Source organism: Bactrocera tryoni, chromosome 1 (genome assembly GCF_016617805.1).
Source record: "Bactrocera tryoni isolate S06 chromosome 1, CSIRO_BtryS06_freeze2, whole genome shotgun sequence".
Taxonomy (NCBI): domain Eukaryota; kingdom Metazoa; phylum Arthropoda; class Insecta; order Diptera; family Tephritidae; genus Bactrocera; species Bactrocera tryoni.
In genome coordinates, this window is record NC_052499.1 from 42,231,036 (window position 1) to 42,252,353 (window position 21,318).

At 36.3% G+C, this 21,318-nt stretch overlaps 2 protein-coding genes across 2 annotated transcripts; one reads left to right on the forward strand and one right to left on the reverse strand.

Moving 5' to 3' along the window:
- Positions 1–9,263: 9,263 nt before the first annotated feature.
- On the reverse strand, positions 9,264–10,487 carry LOC120767852 (circadian clock-controlled protein daywake-like). The gene is made up of 5 exons (XM_040094197.1): positions 10,409–10,487; positions 10,200–10,292; positions 9,989–10,127; positions 9,759–9,892; positions 9,264–9,616 (listed from the first exon to the last, which is right to left on the reverse strand). The coding sequence occupies exons 1-5, from the start codon at positions 10,485–10,487 to the stop codon at positions 9,264–9,266; spliced, it is 798 nt and encodes a 265-aa protein (XP_039950131.1).
- Positions 10,488–15,272: 4,785 nt separating this feature from the next.
- Positions 15,273–16,668, forward strand: LOC120782822 (protein takeout-like). Its single transcript, XM_040115336.1, has 5 exons — positions 15,273–15,604; positions 15,702–15,794; positions 15,863–16,016; positions 16,078–16,211; positions 16,290–16,668. The coding sequence occupies exons 1-5, from the start codon at positions 15,487–15,489 to the stop codon at positions 16,598–16,600; spliced, it is 810 nt and encodes a 269-aa protein (XP_039971270.1). The 5' UTR covers positions 15,273–15,486; the 3' UTR covers positions 16,601–16,668.
- The last annotated feature ends 4,650 nt before the right edge of the window (positions 16,669–21,318 follow it).

Sequence of the window (21,318 nt, forward strand, 5' to 3'; positions counted from 1 at the left end):
CAATGGCCCCACTGTGGCAAGTTCATCGGCTTTGCAGTTGCCAGTGATTGCCAGACCAGATGATCAAACGAGTCTGATGATGAAATAGCTGAACGCAATTTCTAATGAGAGCAGACTCCTCTTGACTAGCTTTGAGCGCACAGGTAGTGAGCTTCCGATAGCAACCACTTCTGCCTGAAAAACATTATAGTGGTTCGGCAGCCTTCTTATAGATGACCCCCTTTCCAACTTTCTTTCATAGCTTCGACACATCCGTGAAAAATTTCACACCCAGACGCAGTGATCCCAGGATGCAGTTAAAGAAGGAGAAAATGTCGACGTATTCTCGTTTGGTCCCTTTCATATACTCAACTTTCCTGAGCCTTACCTATAACCATTTTCTTGCACATAAGGGCTCGCTCCAGCATTGACCGACCTGCCTTTGATGTAGGCATAATGGGCCCTTAACAATTTACCCCTCGGTACTCAGCTCGTAATGTACATATTCATAAGTGTCTCCATCGTGTTCAACAGAAACCAAGATAGGGTAATGGAGCCTAAATTCTTGTCTCCAACGTGAGAATTCTTTCCGGCCTTCGGTATAAACGCAACCTTAACAGTCTTCGCCATATGGCCTAATCTAATACTGCTGCATGACAAACCGTCTGCTGCGACTGCAGCGGTATGACCTTGAAAGCTTTGAATGAGTCTGTACATAATCTTCGAAGCTCCCCCTGTGGCACTTCTTCAACAGAATGGTTCATTGGAAAGTAAGCAACCAGGAGTAGTTTTAATGACAGCCCGCGATCCAACCACTATCCACATTTCTCCGATACCTCAGTGGATTCGGATTTTTTTTTATCTCCCATCATTATATTCTTTTATAGCAATATACTAATTAAAGAATTATCCATAATGCTATAAGTAAAGAGCAAAGTTTTAAGTTGTAAAAAGATTAAGTTCGCTTTCAATCGAAACAAAGATTCTCTTTCCAAATCATTTCACCGAATTGTCACTTCCATATTTGGCAAATAAAACTGCGGAACTAGAGTGGCTCGATTTCGATTGTAATAATTAAATTTCCAACGTTCGAGAGAGTTTAGTTTCTGCCCGACACTTGGCAATGCAAACGATGTACTAAATTAATAAAGTTAAGGAGTTGGGTCTAACCACGGTCCATGAAAATTTCGCAAAATCAGCGATTTTGAAAATTAGCAGTTCATTAAGAAGATACCACGTGATATAAATATTTCGTCAAAATTCTTTTTTTTGTTAAAGTTATTGAAGTTGAAATTTAGAGTACGATAAAATTGTAAAATTATTTGCTCATAAACTGCAGGAGATAAATAGATGAAATTTTGTGAAGTCAAAGAAAAATGTTCGTGCTACATTATATATATTTTTCATGATCCATTTGTTTAAATAATACTAATTTACACAACTTTTCATTAATCAATTTAAATTTTCATGTGTTCTTCGCGCAAAAAAAAAAACTGAAAAGTATGTGACACAACGCGAAAAGTATTCACCTTTAATAATCTGTAAAAAAAAATTTGTTCATTCATACCATTCCTAAGGTATTGAATTTTTTGTCCCCTTACCGCTCTTAAAACGTATGGCACATCCATCTTTGCGCAATGCGCTTATGCTTTTCTTGCGGCACATTTGTCGGGAGCAAACGCGGGCACCGCCAACGATGGTCCATTTTCGATGACGGGTGATATTAATTTAAACAGTAAATGGAATTTAGAATGTATATTATTGGATAATATGTTATACGTGCAATATTTCACCGTAATTTTAGAATATTAATTTCCTTTTATATTTTAAAAATATTCCACTTCCAATGGCTTCTACAGTTATTCGATAATTTACATACTTTTTGGTTGATTTTTCAATTAATAATCATGATGAAATGCAATGAATTAAATGTACATATATAATCATTAGGGTGTCTGTTGGTTCAAAGAAAATAAAGCTAAAACTTCGAAAAAATGGAAATCTAATAAAAAATATATTATAATAAGGGTATTCCATCAAACTCATAAATGCCTCATAAAATTCTTAAACTCGTAAAATTCTGTGCCTTATAAATGAGCTGTCAAAATTTGTATGAAAAAAAGTTTACGCGTTTCGTATAAAACTATGAGGCAAATTCGACGCGTATTTGCTTCATAAACTGATATTTTGTTTTAGTGTTGCCATTACACAAAAATTATTTACATTTAGTGCTTCAAAAAAGTAAAGTTTTTAGTGCAGGCAACACTACTTGCAAAGAAAAAAAGAACGGTCAAACATTTGTGCTTGTTGCAAAATTTTGTTTAATTTAAAGAAATAAAAACCATCTGAAACCTTTGTATAATGAGTGTATCAGTAAGTATTACTTAATTTTCTCGTGAAGATGAAAATTGCAGAAATACATTTTATATACAGGAATTAGAAGAAAAGGTCAAAGCTAAGCGCTTCCGGGCAGCACCAACACATCGTTGGAGCAGTGAGCAAACTAGAAGCCTTTTAGAGGAAGTGCGCGGAGAAATAAAAGACCGGCCGGAGTCATTTGAGGTTCGTATCTTTTTTTTTTTTATTGGCATCAACATATCCAATACAATGCGGCAATTCAAAAAAAGTATTTCTGACAATACTTTGCCGCTCTTTAGCATCAGGCCAATACAAAAAACTTTGCTTTATTTTTAATATTGCTTGAAAGACTCGCTCAGTAACGCTTTAAATGGTTGCTCCATCACCTATCCCATAAAAACTAGCAATTTTTGCAACTGATGCACTTTCTCCATTACAACCGAGACGATATAAAACAATGGCGAGTTGCATAGCTACGGGAAATTGTTTGCCGGAACTTGCTCCGTTAAAGAGATCATCAGCTTCTATCAGTTTTAGTACAATTTTAAAATTTTCCCGATTCATTCTAACAAATTGTCGAAACCGGTTTTCGTCTAAATTTGGCAAAATATCATAAAAGAATTTTCTGGATTTCGGCACAGAGTCTTTCAAGGATTCATCTTCCACTTCTTCTTGATTTCGTTCTGTAAATATAAACGAAATCATTTAAATGCGTGCATTCTCTCAGAAAGTAATTAAGCAAACCATCACTTGATCCAAATACTTGTAACATCGACAAAGTGTGCATTGTTATCAATATTTTCACACAATTTTCTTTTTTCACTTTTCGTGCCATTTTGTAAGATTTTAATTCTTTTTAAGTTATTTTTTAAATAAACGCACGCACTTATAAAGAAATTTCTCTTCTAAATTAACCCTGGATTTGGTTATTCAAATGCAACACTGACAGAAAAGTCAAAATACCTATTTACGCGGCTTTTATACGTATGAAAAAAAAGGAGCGTTCCAAAAAACTAAAGCGTAAATTTTTGAACTTATAAGTTTGTACATTTACGAGTTTGGTGGAATACCCTAAATATATCATTATAATTTCAAAGTAGTACTTTTATGGAAAAAAGTCATTAAAATTTTTTGTATAGCAATAAATTTTGTAGTAGAATATGATTTTTTTGAGGTTGTAGGTGTAAATGGACAAATAAATATGATTTAAAATTTAAATAAAGAGCTTGTTCACCTTGCATCTTTTACTGGGACAAAAACTGTAACTTCAGGGTCGTTTGCAAAATAAAAACAAAATAACGTACACCCTAATGTACATATGTATGTGTTTACTTGTATTAAACAAGTTAGTACTTAAAAGTTAACTGAAAAGTGTCAAAACAAAGTTGAAAGCAAAAAGCCACATAAATAATATGGGATGTAATTAAATAATATATACTGCGAACTTTCTTGGTAAAGCTACTAAGTATATTTTGCTTTCACTTGCCTTTGTATGTATTTTTTATGTATATTTGCATTATATTAAGAATGGATGTGCATTCGGCCTTGACTCTAGTCTAGTTGGCGCAACAAGCGATGAAACAGAAAGTCTACCATAAAATATGAATGATCAATGCAGTGCCGCTGAGAGTATTGATAAATACAGAAGCAAAGCAGAAACAAAAAATAATATCCGATTAAAAAACTTGATTCTACAACATTCGGACCAAATTAAAGGCGAGCAGTAATTAATATGCACATAAATATTTCCAAAGCTCCTCGGACAGAAGCAAATTGACATTAAATTTATACACACAAAAACTGGCGTCGATTTAGCAACGAATACGCTTCGAACATAAACTGAGAAGCAATGCAGAAAATGAAAAAAAGTCATGTGAAATTTATTTTTATTAAAAGCTCAATTAAATTTAAATGGGCTTTTTCTATTTAATTTTCTTAAAAAATAATCATAATAATTTTAGTTTAAATATATACACATGTATGTAACTGTGTTCGAAATAATAGCAGTGGCATAACCCGGAATTCAAATGAAGCAAAAAAATCGTGTAATTGATTTTTATTATGGGTTATTATTATTGGATTTAATTCGCTCATATTCAAGCTTAAAAGAAATATGATTTCTTTAAAGAATAAGATAAAGTTTTTCTTTAAATAAATAAAAAAGTTTGTAAATGAAAATTTCAGCTGTGATTAATAATAGCAGCATTGAGGATTTTACATCAAAAATCAATTAATTTATTATAATAATATGAAATAAAGTTTAAACAATTAGTGTTTCGTCGAATGACCGTTGTTGCATAACACAGCTGCGCATCTCCTAGACATGCAGCCCACCAAACGCTTGCATTTATCGAGAGGACTGGCCTTCCACGCCTTCTTCACAGCACTCCATAATTGCTTCGTATTTGACGGATTCTCTTTCCACACAGCTTCTTTAACCTCTGCGCAAAGATTCTCAATTGAGTTAAGGTCCGGTGACTGAACCGGACAACCCATAACCTCAGCTTCGTTTCAAACCAATTTCTTGCCAACATGCTGGTATGTTTGGGGTCATTATCTTGTTGATAGACTCATTTCAACGGCATATCCCATTCAGCATGTGTTAGCATAGCCGACTTCATTATTTTAACGTACAATTTGGCATCCACGGTTACCTTAATCCAAAATAACGGGCCTGTACCATAGTAAGAAAAGTACCCCCATACATTGATTTTGGCACCTCCATGTTTTACCGTTCGTGAAACATATTTAATGAAGCGTTCACTGTCCTTCGTACATACTGTCGGCGTCCTCGGGAACCAAATAAAACAATTTTTGTTTCATCGGACCACAATATGTTGCGCCACTTTTCGACCGGCCAATGCAGGTGCTCTTCGCAAATTAAACTCTGGTCTGCACATGTCGGGGTTTAAGTAATGGCACCTTTCTTGGACTCCTGCCATAGAGTTTAGCTGCTATCAACTTTTTTCTTATTGTTGTAGCAGTGACACTGAGGTTAACTCATCTTTAATTTTTTTTTGAGGTATAAAATGGCTTTTCTCGGGCCAAAACTACAACTTTCTCAACTGTGTCCACGAAAGAGTTTCTTTTCGTCCTCTTGTTTCGGGATTTTGTTTCCATTTGAAATCATTTTGGCAGAACATCCGAGCAAATCTTCGATAAAGTTGTAAGACTTTCCTTCCGTCAACATTTTTTAGTGAGACACCGTTCTGCTTTAGAACAATGTTTGGCTCGGCCCATTTTTACAAAAGAAATATGTTTTAAAATTCAAAGAACGATCTATTCACTAATGAACTGTTGTTTGAATCAACTTTAATTAAAATTTTCGCATTTCAATCAAGTTCTTTGAAGCACAACACTGAGAGTATTGGTTAATTTGAAAGATCGCTGGGCTTGGTGATCCACTTCATGAAGTTAACATGGCTACTTCTTCTTTACAGTGCTGGTTGTCAAGCGGCTTCAGTTTTTGCGTCAATTTGATCTTGTTAGAATGTAGTCACTGATCTTTTCGCAAAATTCGCCACAACGACGTCACAGAGATATTCCACGCTTGAGATCGACGTGTAAGAGACTGATTTGGGTCTTCCTCAATTGATGCGCTAGCGACAGGCAGAAGACATTTTGTACTGAGCCTGTGGATTCCAATTTTTATACTAGACGCTCAATTGTTAATCTGACAGGACTGTTATGATGGCCATAAATTGGACATAGCGTTCTTAAAGTTGAGGTTATTGACTCCTTTCTTAAGAAATGTGCCAAATATATATACCAACCCCTAACAAAACTATTTAACTCATCTCTTATGCAAGGCTTATTTCCATCCATAAGGAAAAAGTCATTTATAATTCCTTTGCATAAGAGTGGATTTAAGTCATCTATTGAAAACTATAGGGGAATAGCAAAGTTGTCTGCAATACCTAAACTTTTTGAAGCAATTATAACAGACGACATAACGTTCCGGATCTCTCCACTAATTTCTTGTTCTCAGCACGGTTTTCGTAAAGGGAAATCTACCACAACTAATTTGCTTGAATTTATATCACATGTATCAACGGGCTTTAGGGAGAATAAGAATACTGATTTTATATATACAGATTTTAGTAAAGCTTTTGATAAAGTAAACCATTCAATTCTTTTGAATAAACTTGATCTTCTTGGTTTTCAACCAATATTTCTAATATGGGTTGCTTCTTATCTTAGTAATAGAATTCAACAAGTCATATTTAAAGATACTTTTTCTGACATAATCAATGTTCCTTCAGGCGTTCCTCAAGGTAGCCATCTTGGTCCAATTCTGTTCTTGTTATTTATTAACGACATATCATCTGTTGTTAAGTTTTCAAAAGTTTTATTATATGCTGACGATGTAAAACTTTTTAAAACATATACTTCAAACAGCGAAAGATGTTAGTTGCAAACAGACTTAAACAACCTAGTTTCTTGGTGTGATAGAAATGATATGCCATTGAACCTTAAAAAATGTAAAACGATGTGCTTTTCACGTAGAGCTGTAGACCCTACCTCATACGCAATACAAAACTTTAGGTTGGAGCAAGTATGCAGTTTTGTTGATCTGGGAGTAACTATGGACCCCAAACTCAATTTTAATCTTCACGTATCTTCCACGGTTTTTAAAGCTAAAGGCGCTCATAGTTTTGTTAAACGTTGGTCTAAAGAATTTAGAGATCCGCTTACCACAAAAATTCTTTTTACATCTCTGGTGAGGCCTATATTGGAGTATGCTTCTGTGGTTTGGAGCCCTATTTACCAAGTCCATTCGGATAAGTTAGAGTCCGTTCAAAAACATTTTTTACTTTTTGCCTTTAATCATTTGCATTGGGATTCCAGTTTAAATCTTCCCCCTTACATTAACCGTTTAAAACTTATAAATCTCCCGACACTCGCTAGTCGTAGGGAGATGCTTGGTATAATATTTCTTGTAAAACTCATGAATGGGTCGGTCTGTAGCCCATCTCTCTTGTCTGATATTGGTTTTAACGTTCCCGCTCGCCCTACCAGGCAGTTTAGACCCTTACTTTTAAAATTTTCTAGAACAAATTTTGAGTTAAACGAACCATTCCGCCGTATATGTCATGATTTCAATTTTCATTCCAGCTCATTTGATCTAACAGACTCACTCTTTACCATTAAAAAAATTATTTTATCTACTCTTAACAAGTAACATTTAATAATTATAAACTTTAATCTAATTCTTAATTTCGGCTGTTGAAATTTTTGTTTCTGTAGCTGAGCAGCTTAAGATCGCAACGCTTAAAACTCTCTTGCCTTTTGTGACTCGGCTAATTCCGCTCGTTCGCGGATTGCGCCCCTCGCGTCAGCAGTTTGGCAGCGCAGTTTCATTTCTATGAAAATTTCGAAGTGGCAACATATTTAAGTTTGAGAAATGGATTTACGAAGTATTTTGGTCTTCTTTTTTTTGTTTCCTTATGTACTTCATAAAGCCTTTTCAAATTTCTAAGCGCTTCAATAGCTGTTACCTTCCCACTCGAAGTCATTTCCCTAATGATTCTATCATGATAGCAAACATACACATACCGATTTGGCAATGGCAATAGCAATTCGTTTGACAGCTAGTATTCTATAATTTCTATCCTGTCGAGATGTCGGATTACTGAAGAGAAATGTCAAAAGAACGTGGAAAAATATAGCGTCGTTTGCTGTCTCTAACGGTCTACCTCTGAAACGTTGCTATTCAAAAAATAATTCTGATTTGTTACCAATTAATCAATTATTATTTTTGAGTGCCATGTCTAGCTCCTTCCGTTTGTTTTTTTACATAAACTTTCCACCGTAGCTTAGAGTCAAGTCTCATTCCTACGTATTTAGTGGAGTTAAAGTACGTTATCCATGCACCGTCTATGAAAATTGGTAAGTTCTATATCTTGTAGTACGTGAAAACAATGTGTACAGACTTCATTCAGTTTTATCCGCCATTTCTATGTCCATTGTAGGACTTTATTTACACCTGTTTGGATATTAGTAGTTGACTCGTGTTCACTACTACCAACAGCACGCAACGCGGTATCAAATGTGGCTGTTGTATAAGTGCAGTCTACTGGCATGTCATGCGTGACTAGAACATAAAGAAAAGGCCCACACACTACCTTAAGGAACTCCTGCTTTTATTTTCCTAATAAGAGAATACTTTCCCTTATTTAACGCAGAATGATAAATATGATTTTATGATATCATAATGCTGTGTTGGTGAAATCAGTTACAGTTTCGAAAGCAGCCGTTTGTGACAAACTTTATCGAACGCTTTTGCAACATGCAAAAACACGGTAGAACAGAATTGTTTTCCTCAAAGGATTTTTCAATAATGTTTATAACTTTATGGATTTAATGACACGTAGAATCGTTAGCTCGAAACCCAAACTAATGCACTGAAATTATGGTTTTTCGTTCTATGATTTTATTGAGACATTTTATTAGCATTTTCTCAAAAAGCTTCGATATTACCGATAGAAGTTATATGGGCTTGTAAGAAGATACATCATATTCTGGTTTTCTGCCTTTGATTCGTTATAACTTCAGCACGTTGGCACGTATTTAAGATGAAAAGACGCGTTAATAATATTGGCAATTTTTACTATGCTTATTGGAGTGAGCTGTTTTAGAACCTGCAATCAGGTTGTAACCGGAGTTATTGTTTTTCAGATTTTTGATTTCCTTGCTTAGATCACTGCTTGTGCGAAAGTATAAATATATAGTAATAAATTATTTTAGTATTATTTTTAGAACTTATGCGTAGGCATATCTGAGTTAAATGAATAAACGCTTCATACGAAGGACAATTATGTAATACCTTTTATTCTACTTTTTGATTTCAGTGTGTGGGACACATCCTGAGAATCTCTTCTTCTACTTTACTTCTTTCTAATAATTTGTGTTTTTTCTTGGAGTTTTCAATACAAATCGGCAGCTACTTCCCCATACAACTCTGCTGCGCTCGGTACATCCGATATGAAATAGTTTGCTGGTATGAAATTCAGTACACTCTTAAATCGTGTCAATGCCACAGCGTTTATAGCATTTTCCAACGTTGGCCGCAATACCTCGATTACATCGCGCCATAGTGCATTGAGCAGTTCATTAATCGTGCCTTCCAGCTCAGTGTTGCCGTCCAAGAAATTCTCCAAGTTCAAATGGAAATCGCCAATTTCGACGATTTTACTTCGCACCGTGCGTGGGTCGGCAAAAGTTCGATTGCCATCGTCCTGCAGCTGCAGTGTAAAGAGAAACGCTAATTTCACAGCCACTATAGCGAAGATGATGGAAAGCGGAGCGCATCGGCAAAGGCACGATTCGCGGATGTGTGTAAGTAGATGTGTTTAAATTATGGAAGAAAGGAAATGGTGTTGAGTAAAACTCATTAACTGAAATGTGCCTTAAGTGCATACTTGCTTCCAGCGTTAATTTTCCACTGTTATTAATGGGCAGGAAGAGCAGACGTCCGTGAGCGCGAAAGTCCGCGCTGATCTGCAGCTCAGGCAAAAACACGCGAGCACGGAAACTGTAGTCGTTGGGGTCGTACCTATGTTTAATAGTATATAATATACAAATATGCAATGTACATGGAGTTTAAAAGGTGTTGCTTAATAAGAAAGAAATTATTTGCAGAAATACGCACCGCAGTTTCGTAATATTTGCCGTGCTGATGCCATGAACTGCAACGTTATACAGCCGTAAGCTTAGCTCGTCTTGTTCAATACGTAAGCGACGTATGCGTATCGGTTCGAAGGTATATGCCTCCGGCAGTCCGGGTATACCTGTAATGTTCGAATATACAGTTGTTACTTAAATAAGTATAAAATGCGAGTATTATTTAGTTAAGCGCATACCATCTTTGTATTCAACGAGCAACGATTGCAGATTACTCCTATAACAAGCTTCGTAGTCTGGCATATCGGAGGTACAGTGCTTGAAAAAGGGGGCTGTAAAAATCGTAAAAGGCGTTTATCGATATTGTCTTAAAATACATGTAACACATATTTATATGTACATATATAATTTTAATACAACTTTTATTTCAAATTTAATTCGTCTTTACGTTTTTCTTTCAGAAAAACTCGCTCAGCCAATATGGTTGTGAAAACACTTAGCCCGACCATAAAGAAACTCAGTAGCATCTTGTACACCTGCTCCACTTTTCACCACAAGTTTTGGTTCTATAATAAGCAAAGTGCTTCTGGATCTTACCCTTTTATAACGATTGGCTTCTTAGAAAAACTGAATTGTCTTAATTTGAATAAGCCTCAGTTGATGGCTTTTTAATCACTAGGCAATTTAAGTAATAAGTGTTTGGGCAGTTTGAGAGTCTATTCAGAAAATCATACTAATTTAGGAAAACCAGAAAAAATTTTACTATGCTGACAGTAAAGAAGGCTACAAAATTATCAATTGAAAATAAGTATCAGCAATTGGGACTGCCTTGAAAAACTTAAAGACTTGATAGTCCAATTAGACTGAAATAATCAAAGCTAACTTTTGCGTCTAAGTTCGGGCAGCATCAACAGTGCGTGATTATATTCTTTGGAATATCAATAATAAACTCACTTTCAAGCATTTGTTTCTGAGTTCCCTCACAGCATATGTGAAATGTATCTGCTCGTCTGCCGATGTAAGTGACTGGCAGATCGTTTATATTTATAGTAGTTCTAAAGGGAGATCCATTTCGAAGCTCCTTACTTTTTTAAAGAAAAGGCTATTGAAAAAAATACCGTTAGCTTCGGTGCAGTCGAAGTTAACGGTTTTTCGTGTTTTTATTATTATTTTTTAAAAAAGTAGCAACTGAGTCATGCTATTTAGTCTATCCAAATTTGTTTACATATGTACGTATGTCTACGTCACATACTCGTAGAGTTAATTTGTAGGCCAAAAACGTTACCATAACGGGTAAATTTGGCACGCCTAACACTACTTATTTACAATAATTTATTTTGCAGTTGAATAAATTAGCATAGTATTATTTGGCTAAGCAAATGTTATTAGTATGTGACGTAAGCTGGTTTAAAGAAAATGAACAAGAAAGCAGATGAAATAATAGGAAGAAGATGTAAATAGTGTATATTCGCCACTACGGAATTTTCGAATAGATTTGAAATATTAATTGAATAAGACATGTTTACGTGAAGAGCAAAGGAACACGAAAGAAGCTTCAAGTATTGGATCGCGTGCAAGAGCTACCGTCTTCGTTCATGTTATGAAGAGGCATACAGATTGTCCACACAAAAATTTTCCTTAACAGTTGGCAAAAAATTGTGAACTTTACCGCTGTTGGCATCAATTGGACAATAAATAAAATCCGCGTAGGAACAAATTTTTTTTTTGTACAGACATGATAGTAAAATTCGATAATTTTCACACGGCATATCGAAATCCAGAATTTACCTAATTTCTAACTTTTAGTGTTTAGAAACAACCCTTTTGAAAGTATTTGTGGTTGAATGAAAGCGAAGAACTCATAATGTTACAATATTGTTGCTATCTGATCTACCGCTCTTTTCAGCTTACCAAAACCAAAACCATTAAAGATGGTACTCCGCTGTCTGTCAATTTTTCGTGAGCAGTTCGGTAATACAATTGGTCATTTTGAGATAAATTGTTTTAACTCTAATGGAAAAATTCATAACGTCATGAGTATGTAGTGTCTTTGCACAAAATTCGGAAAAAACGGCAAGACACAAGCCAGTTTTCTTCGAAACATAGAAACGTATGAAAAGAACTTCAGGGACGGAAATAAGCGTGTTATTATCGAAACAGACTGGAGATCCATATTCGGAGAATCGACCCACACCCACGACTCCTCAGCCAAAATTAATTATTTTGGTTTTTAAATACATAGGGTGGTCGAAGAAGTCTTTTTTAATCAAATTTAAACTTATTTTTTTATATTTATAATGAACTTTAATAAACCAAATATGTACCATTTTGGTCGATTCCGCTAGAGACATTATTCCATCAGTGTAAAATTTGTCTGTTTTCTCAGCGAAATACTGCGACAAGTATTTTTCAGAGGCTTCTCTTAAAGCCAACTTTACTCCATTAAGGGAGGTGTGCATTGACCGAAACAAATGGTAGTCTGATGGTGCAAGTTCAGGGCTTTATGGTGGATGCATCAAAACTTTCCAGCCAAGCTCTCCCAGTTTTTGCTGAGTCATCAAAGATGTGTGTGGTCTAGTGTTGACCTGATGGAAGACGAAGCCTATTCTGAGAATCAATTCTGGCCGTTTTTTTCGATTGCTTGCTCTACTCTCATCAGTTTTTGACAGTAAAATGTAGAATCAATCGTTCGACCGGGCTGGAGATGCTCATAGTGGATAATTCCTTTCCAAACCCACCAAACACTCAGCATATCCTTTTGAGGCGTCAATTCTGGCTTTGCGACAATTTGTTGAGCTTTACCGCGCTTGGGCCATGATATTTTTCGCACATTGTTGTCGTATTTGATCAGCTTTTTGTCTCCTGTTATCATCCGCTTTCAGAAGTGGTTCATTTCTGGTTATTTCATTTCGTTTCAGCAAAGAATCGCAGATGTTAATTCGGTCCATTCAATTTTTTACACAAAATTTTTTTAAATGGTTCCAAACTGTTTGATGATGAATGTAAAGTTCCTTAGCGACACCATGGCTATGTGACGGTGAATCTTTTCCATATTTTCATCGACTTTTTCAACGATAGGTTGACCAGGGCGAGGTGCATATTTCACATCGAAATTTCCAGAACGAAAGCGAACCACTTGTGCTACCCATACTGATACATCACCGTCTCCGGAATTCTTCCCATTTTTATACAAAAATTTCAAAATATAGAAATATGGATCGGAATTTCCAGCACGACAATGAGCCAATTCACGCCATTCGGTCTGTAAAAGCTTAGGTAGAATGCCAAAATGTTGATGTTCTGGAGTGGACACCCTATCCCGGAGAACGTCAGGGGATGGTTGGTTCGGAAAGGAACTAATCGTCGGCATAAGACTTACTTGGTCAACGATTACATTTGGTTCATTAAAAAACTATACGATTTTCTTCCAAATAGATATATATATTTTTTCGCTTGGTACCATTTTTGTAGAGCAACGTTTGTACAACGTTAACAAATTGTTCAACCTTATTACGGACTTTTACGTTCTGTAAAGAATGTGTTTCCCGCGTTTCGCTCAACTTATGGCCAATATAATCATCCTATTGAGCGTACTATTCTCAACACCCTCACCGATCTTGAGACCCAGCATTCATTATTAGATAATATTCGGCCAAAAAGACCACGTCCAGCACTCAGTTAAGAAAATATAGTAGCTGTAGTTGAGAATGTACACGAAGACCATGAAGAGTCGATTCGGCGGCGTTCGCAGATACTCGGACTGACGTATCTTGACGGATCTTGTGCAAGAACTGAAACCGCTCGACCTTCCCAAGCGACATCGCTTCGATCTATAGGCTCTTGAAATGTTTCAATAAGATCCGACGTTTTCGAGCCAAATTTTGATTAGCCCATTCTGTCTCAATGGGAAGGTAAGGTTTGTTTAGATGACTGATCAAAGATCGCACCTGGACTACTATATGTAGTCATTTGTGATGCCATTGAAAAGAAGAACTCCTGTGTTCCCACTATAAATTAGTAAAACGCATAGTCGCCAATACAAATTTGCACAGGCGTTTAATTTCTACCTCGGTGGGATATCCGAAGATATGCGTACCCTAGTGTTTAAGTCTTGAACTCCCACCTCATCTTCTTCCATATAGCTTCTGCAAGTGGCGTTTGGTAGGATCCCCAGCCTTAAAGGGTGAACGTCAATAGGGCAATGGCCCGCTAAAAGCGGTACAACTAAGGAGATGCCTAATCTTACTGAGAGCAAAGATAGCACTAGATGGCTCAATGGGTATGTAAATAAGAAAAATTGCCGCATTTGGGACGAAGACCAACCTGAAAAGATTCAAGAGATGCCATTTCATCTAGAAAAAACATCGGTTGTCAGCCGATGGAATCATCGATATCATCCACATTTCTTAAATAATGATGCCGGTGAGAACGTAAGCGTCAAGGCGACTGTTATCGCGCTATAATAACCGACTATTTTATGTTTGAAATTGAAGCTCGTGATCTCGACGACATTTGGTTTAAATAAAACGGCGCCATTTCATACAAATCGCTTCATTCAATGGATTTATTGGGAGAATAATTTGGTGAGTAGATAATATCACGTTATGGGCCGGTCGATTGGCCACCAAGATCGTGTGATATCACAGACTTTTTCCTGTAAGGATATGTAAAGTATAACATTTAATATTTCGACCTAACATAGTATTTCGAGCAAAACATCACGTGTGTCATTCTCCAGTTACTAGTGAAATACTCAAACGAGTTATTGAAAATTGGATTCAACGGATTGGCCATGTGAGACGTAGCCGATTTAAAAATTTGAAAGAGATAATCTTCAAAAAATAAATGCCAAATAATGTTCTTTCGAATAATAATAAACATTCCCTTATAAATTTGAAGTTTTTGTGTCTTTTCTTTACAATGGTAAACCACGAAATGGATCACCCTTAAATTGGAGTGCATATTTTTCGGAGTACCATGTGCATAAACTTATTAGTTTTATTGATCTACCCTAATATGCATGTTTGAACATATATTCAGGTGGTTTCCTATAATAGAAATGATACCAATTTTTCAGTCTGTCTGCTAAATCAGCAGAAAACTCTAGTTTGACTCAAGTATCATAAAAAATGAAACAAGTCGTGTATAAAATGAATACGTATTGTATGAAATTAAGGTGAGTATTTAACTTTTGCGGCACTAAGCGATGCTACTGCGCTTGCGTAACAATGTTTTTCAATATGTTTCACACTTGTACCTTCACTAGTCGCAAAGAAAAGAAAACAAATTGAAATTAATTTTAGTTGGTCTGCTTGCTACTAGTTCTCTACACATATGTGTGTGCGCGTGTGTGTGCGACTCGATTTATTTATTTAGTGTGTTCGATATTTATAGTTGCTCCACAACTTCGTTAGTATTCAAAACAATAATTTTGGCATAGCAAAAGATAATACTTTTTAACTTAATGCATGAATTGTATGTTGCGATGCTCAGTTGGTGAATAAACGTTCGCCTTCGCAGTGAGTTATGCAGCGGCTAAACAGATTTACTTTAAGCGCACGCTTTGCCATCAGCATTGTAGCTGTAATCGCTTGCAGTCAACTTGCAGCACTTGGCAGTGGCCATGAATACTTGAGAGAGAAACGTAAATATTTTGTTGTGGTTGTTTAAACAAAAACTTGTGCAGAACACTTGAGAATGCTGAATTTTGCTTATCCAGAAACTTTGATTTCATTTTGCAGCGTCATTCCTGCAGCCGTGCCATCTGCACGATTCAGACAATGGCAAATGTCTGGCGAATGTTTTCGAGAACTTTTTCACCGAGTGGCGTCATGGTAAGTGGTTGGCGGATAATGGTGTTATATCAACGATTTCATATCTGCTGTTTGTAATTACGATGTAGGCGTGCCTGGCCTGAAAGGACTTAGTCCCATCGAGCCGTTTCATGTGAAGCGTGTGCGCCTATCACAGCAGACCGAAAACTTGGCCGATATAAAAGCCGAACTGACGAATGTGGTGGCGCACGGCATGAGCGGCACGCGGGTGCTGAAGACGGCGTAAGTTCCATTTTAACTTAGACTGAAAGCAATTTAATTTTATTTTACTGCTCTGCTAAAGCGTCAACGATAAAGACTACACAATTGAGTTCAAATTGAAAACGCCATCGGTGCATGTCGAAGGCGATTATCAGGTCAATGGACGCATATTGATTTTGAATTTGGATAGCGTTGGCAAGATGTCCTCCACTGTTGGTATGTAACATAGTAGCTTAATTGCAAAATGCTTTTCAAAACTTTGCTGCTCATATTCATTTTGATTTTTGGTTTTAGAAAATCTCGAATATCGCATATCTTGCAAAGCGAACCTCAAGCAGGTCGACGGTCAGTATTTCTTCGACTTAACTTCCGCTTCGTCACGTATCGATAAATTGGGTAATTTCAAAATACATTTTACGAACCTTTTCCACGGCAACAAGGATCTCGAGGAGAGCGCACACGATCTTTTCAATAATAATTGGCGTGAAATTTTTGAAATCATGCGACCCGCTTTTGCACAGACCATCAATACAATTATACTGAATCGTTACAAGAAAATTTTGAGCTTTGTGCCGGCGAACTATTTCCTGGATGATTTGCCTTAAGCATTTTAGTTTATAAGAATTTGCTTAATTTAAAAATTAGTTATGAATATTTATTTACTTTTTGGTGAAGTTTGTATATTTTTTGATGATATAAGTAAAAAATTGATATATATGTATGTAGGAAATAAATATTAAGTGGGTTGTCAATATTATGAAAGTGTGTAAGTTGTTACATTAACCCATTAACAAGGAACCTTAAACTTCAAAGTAGAGATCTGAAATTGAGAGTATAAACGGAAAGAGGAAATGTACAAACATATACCCTCCTCAGACTTATAGTTTTCGAGATATTTGTATTTAAAGTTCCAGGGAAGAATTTAGTATACCGTCCCAGGATTTCAAGGATAAAAAGGATATCGTCGGACAGAGGAGATTATCCTGATCAAGGATATATATAGTTATAGCCGCAGGAAGCTTAAAGTTTTCGAGACATTCGCGCTTAAAGTTGAAAATTTGCAATATTTTAATTACATATTTTCGATATATAAAATTAATTTTGCACTTTTATATCCACAAACACTTCACTAATTCATTTGTACACATTTATTTTATATAATATAGTGCAAAAATAGCTTTTAATATACATTTAAATTATTGTTGTATTATGATTATTTAAGAATAACAAATGAATTGCAAACTGTGAAATAATCAGTGTTAACTTATCGACATCATTTTTAAAATAACTAAATGAAATAAAGTGAACAGATTATACCCCAAATGGAGAGTCTCCTCTATCCGACCATACCCATTTTATTCCCGAAATCCTGGGACGGTATACTAAAGCCGACCCAAGTTCCACAATTTTATATGCAATTCACTCTCATTGTATGTTTATTTACATGAAATGACAAATACCAGTGGTGCCACATATTGTGTTTTGAAAAAAATTATTAAAAAATTGTCTGTTTAACATACATATATAGAGACAATGATACAAATGGTTTTTGTATCTTATGTTATTTGATAAATAAAGATAAAACAAGAAAAAACTTTAACTTCGGCTGCATCGCAGCTAATATACCCTTTTTAGTAACTATGTGTTCAGTTTGTATGGAAGCTACATACATATATGCTATAGTAATCCGATCTGAACAATTTTTTCGGAGATTACATTGTTGCTGTAGAAAATAACCTGTGCCAACTTTTGTGAAGATACATTGCTAAATGTGAAAGTTTTTCATACAAGAACTTGATTCCGATCGTTCAGTTTGTATGTCAGCTATATGAGGAGCTTATTGAAGAGAAAATGACGTTTGCAAAATTCCAAAACGATATTTTAAAAACTAAGGGACTAGTTCGTATATTTACAGACGGACAGACAGACAGACGGACATGGCTAAATCGACTCAGCTCAACATACTGATCATTTATATATTTACTCTATAGGGTCTCCGACGCTTTCTTCTGGGTATTACAAACTTCGTGACAAACTTAATATACCCCGTTCAGAGTATAAATATAATCCTGGTCGGTCCAACTTAGGGGTGTCCAAAGTTCTTTTGTGTCGAACTACTTTGTGCACTGGCGGATCTAGTAACCGATGCCTAGAGCATACTAAAATTATAGAGGGAATACTTTTCCAGCCTGTTGAATGGAAGTGAAAGCATAACGCCAGGAGATGGCGAACCCGATTCCCCAATCGATTACAAAGGAGCAGACGTTCCATTGCCCGACCATAAAGAAGTTCGAATAGCAATTACCAGTTTGAAGAACAACAAAGCCGATGGATTGCCGGCCGAGCTATTCTAACACGGCGGCGAAGAACTGATAAGGAGCATGCATCAGCTTCTTTTTAAAAAAAAACAAGCATGCCCAACGTTTGGAATTTAAGTGTGCTCTGCCCAATCCGCAAAAAGAGAGACCCCACAATCTGCGCCAGCTACCGCGGGATAAGCTTCCTCTACATCGCGTATAAGGTTCTAACGGGAGTATGTGTTAATGATTAAAGCCCGCCGTCCACAAACTGATTGGACCTTATCAGCGTGCCTTTAGACCTGGCAAATCAACAACTGGCCAGATATTCACCATGCGCCAAATCTTGGAAAAGACCCGTGAAAAGAGAATGCCGCGATGTCTGGGTTTGGTATCCCTGCAAAACTAATATGGCTGTGTAAGCTGACGTTGAGCAACACCAAAAGCTTCGTCAGGATCGGGAAGGAACTCTCCGAGCCGTTCGATACCATACGAGGTTTCGGACAAGGCGACTCTCTTTCGTGTGACTACTTCTGGAGAAAATTGTTCGAGCTGCGGAACTAAACCGAGAAGGTACAATCTTTTATAAGGATGTACAGCTTCTGGCGTATGCTGATGATATTGATATTATTGGCCTTAACAACCGCACCGTTAGTTCTGCTTTCTCCAGAATGGACTTCGAAGTTGTAGATAATTTCGTCTATTTAGCAACCAGCATTAATACCAACAACAACGTCATCATCAAAATCCAATGCAGAATAACTCTTGCCAACAGGTGCTACTTCATATTAAGTAGGCAATTGAAAAGTAAAGTCCTCAGGACGTTGCGAGTTATCGATAGAAAAGTTCTGCGAAAGATTTATGGTCCTTTACGCGTTGGCCACGGCGACGCATTGGATGGAACGATGAGCTGTATGAGATATACGACGACATTGACATAGTTTAGCGAATTAAAAGACAGCGGCTACGCTGGCTAGGTCATGTCGTCCGAAGGGACAAAAACATTCCAGCTCTGAAAGTATTCGACGCAGTACCCGTCGGGGGAAGCGGAGGAAGAGGAAGACCTCCACTCTGTTAGAAAGACCAGGTGGAGAAGAACCTAGCTTCGCTTGGAATCTCCAATTGGCGACTGGCGCGCTGTTTTTAACATGGCTATAACCGCGTAAGTGATTTTTACGCTTGAAAGTTTACAAGAACTTGTTTTTAGCATATTAGTTAGTGGTCACGATTTCCAGATTTTGTCATCAGCATAACTGACAGAATCAGCGAAATGAAGGCAACGAAATTTTAGTTGAAATCTATTACGTGCTTTCGTATCTGATACAATAACGCAGAAAAAGTATTTATCGCTTGACCAGTAATCTCTTTTAATCGACCAGGACGTATAACCGGTGACCACCTTAACTCCTATTACAACTTTCATACTAGTTACGGTTAAATTGGATTATGTGCACAATTTAATATAGCGTATTTGTTAGTTACTTTACAAAAAAGTTCTATTAGATCTTTGCTAAAAAAAATTTCTAATTGTTGATGTGGTCGTAAATTGCTGAAATTAGTATAGCCCTTTCTCATCTGGAAGTTCACAAAACAATTTCATCAACATTTGCATCATCTGAATCTACCAATTTCAAAATCTGAAACTCATTTTTTAGGGACAAATAAAAAATTTAGAATCCTTTCATCCTGCGTAGGGAATCTCTTTTAACAACTACCATCCTAATTTTATTCTCTGATGATGAGGAGGATGAATCGGCCAACTCTTTTGCAATTTCCCATAATGCTTTTAAACTCCACTCGGTTGAATTGAACTCGATGCAATTAAACTTCAAATTATCCCAAGTCTTTTTTGGTATTACGATTTTCACCTATTTTCTGTCGAAGTTTGATTGGTATTGCCAACCTAAAAAATGAAGATTTGACAGAACAAAACAGAACAACAAAAGTTTCACCATTTTTCCTAAATAAATTCATTAATGTTTAACTAAGGGGTGATCTCCTAGAGATACTTTTCAATAGCCTTTTTTCAGATTATGCGTTAGTCGTTTCAATCTGTCATTTTTGTTCAGTATTATTTAATATTTCATCGTGGAAAGACTTACGCCTGAACGACTTCGTTCCACTTTATCCAACTTTAGAATATCAACCTGAAGAGATTCAAGAGCTGCCATTTCAACAAACAACGGTTTGATGTCGTTGTGGGCCGGTGGAATCATCGGTCCACAAAATAATTGCGGATGCCCGATAAGTGAAGTTTTTCGAGATAGCAAAACAAACGACGAGTTGATGATTCGGAGCAGTGTTAAAGATGTTAAAGCCCGAGTTTTTCAGACGATATATGACAATGGATGAAATATGGCTCCATCCGAATAGACTGTCCATGATGAAACCGCCCAAAGCGTGGAAAAACAACAGCGTTTGCAACAGCCGGCTAGCAAGGTTATAGCGTCTGTATTTTGAGATGCGCAGAATTTTTAATGACTTCCTTGAAAAAGTAAGGACCATCACCAGCGACTATTACATAGTGTTATTGGGCTGTTTGAAGGACAATTAACGGCTGTTTCACTAAACCAGTACACGGTGTCACAAGCCAATGAAAACAGTGGTAAAAATCCATGAATCAGATTTCGAATTGCTTTCGCATCCATCGTATTCTCCACATCTGGCACACAATGACTATTTCCTGTTCTCAGATCTCAAAAGAATCTAATTCTTTTCCCAGATACTGTATGAGTCTTTCTCTCTTCTATACTTATAGTTATAAACTACCGATACCTACCTAATACTGCCACTTTTAGATATTACAAATATTGTTTCGAAAAATTGATTCTCAATCGAAAAAACATTGAAATACAATAAATCTTAAAGAGGCAACTCCTTTGTTGTTTCAATTCGCTTTGAGTGTAAAATTATATACACAACTTATTCTTTCTTTTCTGTCAATTGGAAAAGAAAACAGAAAATGACATATTGAATTTTTCTAAATAAAATACTTTAAGTTGATTTGAAGTTATAGTTTCATGAAA

Bases quoted from the DNA above. Each gene is read 5' to 3' on its own strand.
- LOC120767852 (XM_040094197.1), bottom strand. From the start codon at position 10,487: ATGCTACTGAGTTTCTTTATGGTCGGGCTAAGTGTTTTCACAACCATA. The intron at 9,893-9,988 runs GTGCGTATTTCT...TATTAAACATAG, and splicing joins GCAAATATTACGAAACTGCG to GTACGACCCCAACGACTACA. The intron at 9,617-9,758 runs GTATGCACTTAA...TCTTCGCTATAG, and splicing joins AAAATTAACGCTGGAAGCAA to TGGCTGTGAAATTAGCGTTT.
- LOC120782822 (XM_040115336.1), top strand. From the start codon at position 15,487: ATGCAGCGGCTAAACAGATTTACTTTAAGCGCACGCTTTGCCATCAGC. The intron at 15,605-15,701 runs GTAAATATTTTG...TTCATTTTGCAG, and splicing joins TGAATACTTGAGAGAGAAAC to CGTCATTCCTGCAGCCGTGC. The intron at 16,017-16,077 runs GTAAGTTCCATT...GCTCTGCTAAAG, and splicing joins ACGCGGGTGCTGAAGACGGC to CGTCAACGATAAAGACTACA.